The 6,087-nt window shown below is 37.7% G+C and overlaps 1 protein-coding gene across 1 annotated transcript in view; it reads left to right on the top strand.

Moving 5' to 3' along the window:
• Positions 1–5,543, top strand: part of LOTGIDRAFT_184997 (hypothetical protein) — an 8,971-nt gene extending 3,428 nt beyond the window's left edge. Inside the window, exons 2-7 of the mRNA XM_009046288.1 lie at positions 1,435–1,614; positions 1,896–2,057; positions 2,374–2,520; positions 2,863–2,990; positions 3,176–3,375; positions 4,446–5,543. Of these exons, the coding sequence (XP_009044536.1) occupies positions 1,455–1,614; positions 1,896–2,057; positions 2,374–2,520; positions 2,863–2,990; positions 3,176–3,375; positions 4,446–4,734 (1,086 nt within the window). The 5' untranslated portion in view covers positions 1,435–1,454 and the 3' untranslated portion in view covers positions 4,735–5,543. The remainder of the gene's footprint in view (positions 1–1,434; positions 1,615–1,895; positions 2,058–2,373; positions 2,521–2,862; positions 2,991–3,175; positions 3,376–4,445) is intronic.
• Positions 5,544–6,087: the final 544 nt, after the last annotated feature.

Raw genomic sequence — 6,087 nt, 5'->3', positions numbered from 1 at the left:
GATCACTCAAACAAAAAATATTTTTGATGTTTGACAATCGAATCGAATCTTTGCATATAGTAATATGTTAGGAAGCGACACTGGATATTTTTCGCAGTTTTAATTTCGTCACTATTGAAGTTAAAGGTTGTTTCAATCGTCACCCTCAACTTCCCGTCATATTTGTTCAAATATCAAAGGTCAAGATCCAAATTTGTTAACCCTGTGTCCGTCAGTAACATCGTCTTGTTTGAATATGGGAAATATGACGTCATTCGTCCCAGATAATGACGCAGAAGTGCCCATGTACCCCCACTACTTTATAATAGTTTCAAATCCACAATCTGGGATAGTAAACAGACGCCCCCTGTGCCTCTTTATAATTCTCCGGACGAATTTTCCCTCATCGCACACTGCATGGCTGTCTTTCATTATCTCAAGTAGTTGTCAAACGCACGAGACAAACTGTATTTGATTTTATTTGGACACTTTACAAGCTCTATGGTGGCTTACTGCCATAGTACACCCTGTGTCAGCGCCTTATATTGAATAGTAACTTGTTACTTTCAATCAACCTGATCTTCTATATAATATAGACATAGAGTATACTTTCAAGTTTAGATTTGTCGTCATCTTGGTAAACATTTCATCTCGTTTTGACTTCAAATTCAGTCTTCTTATTTACATACTATGAACTTGAATAGCTAGGGGTTTCGAACTCTTAGACACTTATCTAACTCATATCAAACAAAACTAACAATGACCTGTCAAATATAGAATTACCCTAATAACCACAGGTTGATATTTAGAATAATATGCTGACTCGGGAACTTTTCTTGCCTTGAAAGAAAGAGATGAGGGAGGGGAGGGAGGGGAGGGGGGTCTATTCGGGAATTAGGTAATGATTCCTGCTAAAGAGTGTCCCTTGGATTTGAGAGAACTATCAAAAGCAGTGGTCGTGGAAATCTTGCTTTGAATTGAGCAAGTGTTCATCACAGGGTAGCGTCTGTCCAACAATTGCGCCACGATCCACTATAACAATACAACTGGCTATTGACTAGACGTGCCCTTTGCTCCAGAATTTAAAGAAAATATGTCCGAACGACATGAAGGAACTAGCGAAAGTACTGGTCGTAACAAGGGTTCTTTTGTTGGCTAAAGGAGTTTGAGGGAATTCGAACCCACTTACACTTACTAACCTGGCAGACGACAATCAAACAATAGGCAAGGTAGTTGACTGTGTTCACGCGTGTATGCGTGCTTCAAATGTATCTCAAGGCCTTCACTGTATATACATGTTGATAAGACTTGAATTTCTCACATCGTTCTTGTACTCATCGTTAGAACTATGCAGTCGGTTTTGGAAATAGGGTCAAATTTCTAGCATACAGGGCAATATATAAAAAATGTAGAACGTAAAACTCCATCCCATCAATTGGTTGTATATAATTCCAGGTATCAACTGAGCTGTCGAGATGGCTATAATACCCACAACCAATAAACAGGTGCTCGAGAAATATCTCGACCTCGAACAGAATGGAAAGGTCATGGCAGAATATCTCTGGATCGACGGCACTGGCGAGGGAATTAGAAGTAAATGCCGAACTTTGAACTCAACGCCAAAACATCCTTCAGGTACGTGGGGATTTATCTGCAGGTATTACGAAGAAAGAGCAGCATGCTTTGGTTCCGGAAATCTTTGCGATAGAGGCATGATGAGTCAAATGGTCATAATCCTCTGCTGAAGACACAAATTTTGATTCGTCATGTGGCTACTTGACACCCCCCTAAAGGCTTAAATGAACCTTTCCGCACATGCATTTTCTACCTATATGGTACTATACCCCATGCAGGGAAGTTCAAGTATTGTTCCTTAATTCAAAATTTCTCCAGTATTCCAAATCTTTTGCTTTCAGATTGCCCCATCTGGAACTTCGATGGTTCGAGTACATACCAGGCAGAAGGCTCGAACTCCGACATGTACCTCCACCCTTGTGCCATTTTCAAAGATCCGTTCAGAAGAGGCAACAATATATTGGTTCTGTGTGATGTTTATAAATATAATAACAAACCAGCAGGTATGTTCGATTATTTTACCGGGACAGTTAGTGTGTGCGCGTGTGTGTATGTTGAGATTTTGTTCGTTTATTTTACCGGGGTTGTTCTGGTGTGCTCGAGTTCGATAACTTGTATTGTTCTACATTATGTTGGCTTATTTAGGATGGCTAGACCTAAAGCAACATTACTATAACCCTAAAACTGGCCAGTGCTTCTGTAGGAGAGCATCTTCTATGACACCCAAGACCATTCAGGTTGGCTTAATAGTGTGTTTACTTATTCTAGGATGGCTGTGACATTCGGAACCCCAGAAACATGTTTATTTTTAAATTTCAGACACCAATCAACGTCATACGTGTGCCCAGGTGATGGAACGTGCCAAGGCCTCACAACCCTGGTTTGGTATTGAACAGGAGTACACAATCTTAGACTTCGACGGTCATCCTTTTGGATGGCCCAAAAATGGTTTCCCGGGACCCCAAGGTCAGTTATTTTTCCATATTCATACAGGGTCGGAATATATGTTGCTTGCAGCATTTACTAGTTTTTTTTTATCAAATTGTAGAAGACCTATCATCGGATTTTTAACAAATTGCATGAAGCAGTTGTTTATTATATTGTAGACAACCCATCATCGGAGCGCATAAGGGGGAGCATTTAGTATACCATTAGATGTTCCAGTAGGTTTAGCTTACCCTGTCTAGATTACATAGTAATAACATCTTTCATTTCGATCTAAGACGATTTTTAGCTCTAATAATTGCTCATACAACCTATTTAACAAGTGATTGAAAATGCACGTACTTGACCTATATTATATTTCAGGTCCTTACTATTGTGGTGTCGGTGCTAATAGGGTGTATGGTAGAGATATTGTTGAAGCTCATTATAAAGCCTGTCTGTATGCTGGTGTCGATATTTGTGGTTGTAATGCTGAAGTCATGCCCGCTCAGGTAATACACGTGCATTTCGCCCCCCCCTCTCTCTTTAATAATATTATATATACAGAATATAGCCATTTCAGTCTTTCTATCTTAATAAAACGAACTGAAAACAGAATATGAGTATGATAAGGTTAATTTTAGATCGTTAGTTTCTAAAAACGAGCCAGTTAAAACTCATTTTTCTGTAATTTCAGTGGGAGTTTCAAGTTGGACCCACCGAGGGTATCGCCATGGGTGACCATTTGTGGGTAGCAAGATATATTTTACATCGGGTAGCTGAAGATTTCGGGGTAGTCGTGACCCTTGACCCTAAACCAATGGAAGGAGACTGGAATGGTGCCGGAGCTCACACAAATTACAGTACTTTAGAGATGAGAAACAAGGATGGACTCAAGTAAGTAAATACCAGAATGCACGTGCATTTCATATAGTATAGTGTCCCCCTTAAAAATATTTCGTGGCATGGGGAGAAGAACATGGGGGTCGTTTATATACTAAGGTATGCTTACCTTGGTGCTTAGCTAAGAAATACCCGGCCTTTCCATTTAATAACCTTACTTCATATCACTAAAATACACGTGCATTCTTGATAGCGGCCTAATTTGACTGTTTCGATTTAGTTGTTATAGCAACGCACGTTTTATTACAGCTTGTGATATAGTCTGAAACATTCTGACCAAACCTTAAAACCTTTAGCTATTTTGGATTATCCGCCTCGAAGAAAGATTTCAGCGGTTATCAAATGAATGAAAGGGCAAGAGAAATTTGTTCAGAGAAAACCAGCCGATCAATAAAATGAAATTATATGCACCGTTCCCACTCAATTCACATTTATAATATATAATTTACCATCTAAATTAAACTTAATTGTGGTATATTCACTCAAACTCTTTTAAATAATTTATTCTCAATTGTTATTCCAATTTGACATTTATAAATAAACTATTGACCGCATCAGAGTTCAAATTTTGACCTTTGCCTTCATTTATTTACATAAGTTTATCAATTAGAGCTAATAGTGATATCAAAATAAGTTTCATTATGGTCGCATTGTGATTGCCATAGAATTATGTAAAGTGGTGTATGCAATTTGCCGACCTTACGTGCTTAGAGACAGTCATTGGTTGAAGTAGAAGTACATAATTCACCGACCTAACACTTGGGTTTTCCAGAATAAAAGGGGAATGGAGCTTGGCTTCGCTATGCATTGTGCAATAAGAGAAATTTTGTTTAGCAGGGGTTGACTTAACATAATGTATCATTATATGAAATACCATTGAAGAGATTGGCTCACTTTGCTTGTCTACCTTAAATCCCACATTGGAGAGTTTACTTCCATTTCTAAAACTAGCTATCCTGATGAGGATTGTGTATCTGAAACACGAGTCGACGTTAAATGAGCTCTAACATATAGGCTATATAGTTGTATGCTATGAGCCAATTCAAAATTCTTATTTTTTCCAGAGTTATTGAAGAAGCCATTGAGAAGCTAAGCTTCCACCACGTGCGTCACATCAAAGCTTACGACCCTCGAGAAGGAAAGGACAACGAACGTCGATTGACAGGACTTCACGAAACGTCCTCCATCCACGATTTCTCAGCCGGTGTGGCCAATCGAGGAGCGAGTATCAGAATTCCCCGACAGGTGGCAGAAGATGGCTACGGATATTTAGAAGACAGACGACCATCTTCTAACTGTGACCCCTACGCCGTCACAGAGGTTATCGTCAGGACAACGCTTTTAAATGAATAGACGTATTTGATTGGGCGATATTGTAAATACAGGGTCAATCTCAAGATATTGTAACAACTTCACCCATTGGCTGTTGGGTCACCTCTAATCTCGTTGTAATCCAATTAGATTGTTTCTTTTATTTTGTGATAAAAATAATTTTCAATCAAACTGTCTCAAGTTGCACGTTGAAGATTACTTCTAATATCCAATCAAAATATACCTCATTTCACACCGCATGGCTTTACAAATGCACCTTGTTTTCAGTTCATGACTCAATAAGGTGGAAACTGGCGCAAGTCACGTAAATTATAATTAAATGACGCTTGTGATTCCCTTCCTCAAACTGTGCCATGGAGACTTGTGTGGATATTGCATCTTTAAATGCGTTCTCCTGAACGTTTGGGCGAATTGCAGACGCAAACAAAGCCATTTCATTTGAGCGACAGGCAGTGGAGCAGGGCATGTTTTCCTTTTTATTTTTGTTGTTACAAATGATTCTTTCTGATTTATGCCATCGTTTTAGATGGCCTGTTACACTGGTAATTCGGATGCAAGGTATCTGTGCTAATCTGACAAATACACGTGCATTCAGAATCAATTTAGAAAAATCTACTGTTTTTCGATTTAAATACGTTCCATCTATACCTCAAAACATTCTAAATGGTTTCGTATGATAATTGATATGATTGTATTCAAATTGACTCTGAATGCACGTGCATCTTATCTATTGTTCTCATTAGCTAGAAACTGTTTTAATTATTAATTAATTCTATATATTGTTAATTAGATTATGATAATAATATGACATATTAAATATGTTAAGATATATTCAGTGTTTTTTTTACAAATCATGGGGCACCGTTGGTCTAATTATTGACCTTTTGAAATACACGTGCACTTTGTGAAATATGTTAAAACACAAAGTCTAACAATTTATCGTCTAGGACATACAAGTTCTTGTATCTCCATGTACCCCAAAATTTTCAGTCAAAAAATGCAGTCAGAACCGTCAAATAGCAATTAAGCAAGTTTCAGACAAATCAAATGACCACCAGAGACAGCAAGTTTCGGACTAAAAAAACAATTTTTGGATAAAAAAAAAGGTGAATAAAATACAATTTCGAAGGTATACATACAAATACAATCCAAGTTTTCACATTATTTGAATTAATTATGATCTGAATTAATCATAATGCTTTGTTCACCTCCCTTGTTATGTAAAACTTATTAGCATTTAACTGTAGTCTGAAACATAGCTTTAATAAATGCATTTATCTACCTTTACATCAATCCATGCCCTTGATTTCTATACCTATGCATACCTATCAAAGACAATCAACAAACTGACAGCAAAAAATCAACATTCAAATT

Source organism: Lottia gigantea (genome assembly GCF_000327385.1).
Source record: "Lottia gigantea unplaced genomic scaffold LOTGIsca_10, whole genome shotgun sequence".
NCBI lineage: Eukaryota > Metazoa > Mollusca > Gastropoda > Lottiidae > Lottia > Lottia gigantea.
This window is presented reverse-complemented; position numbering and strand designations above follow the sequence as displayed.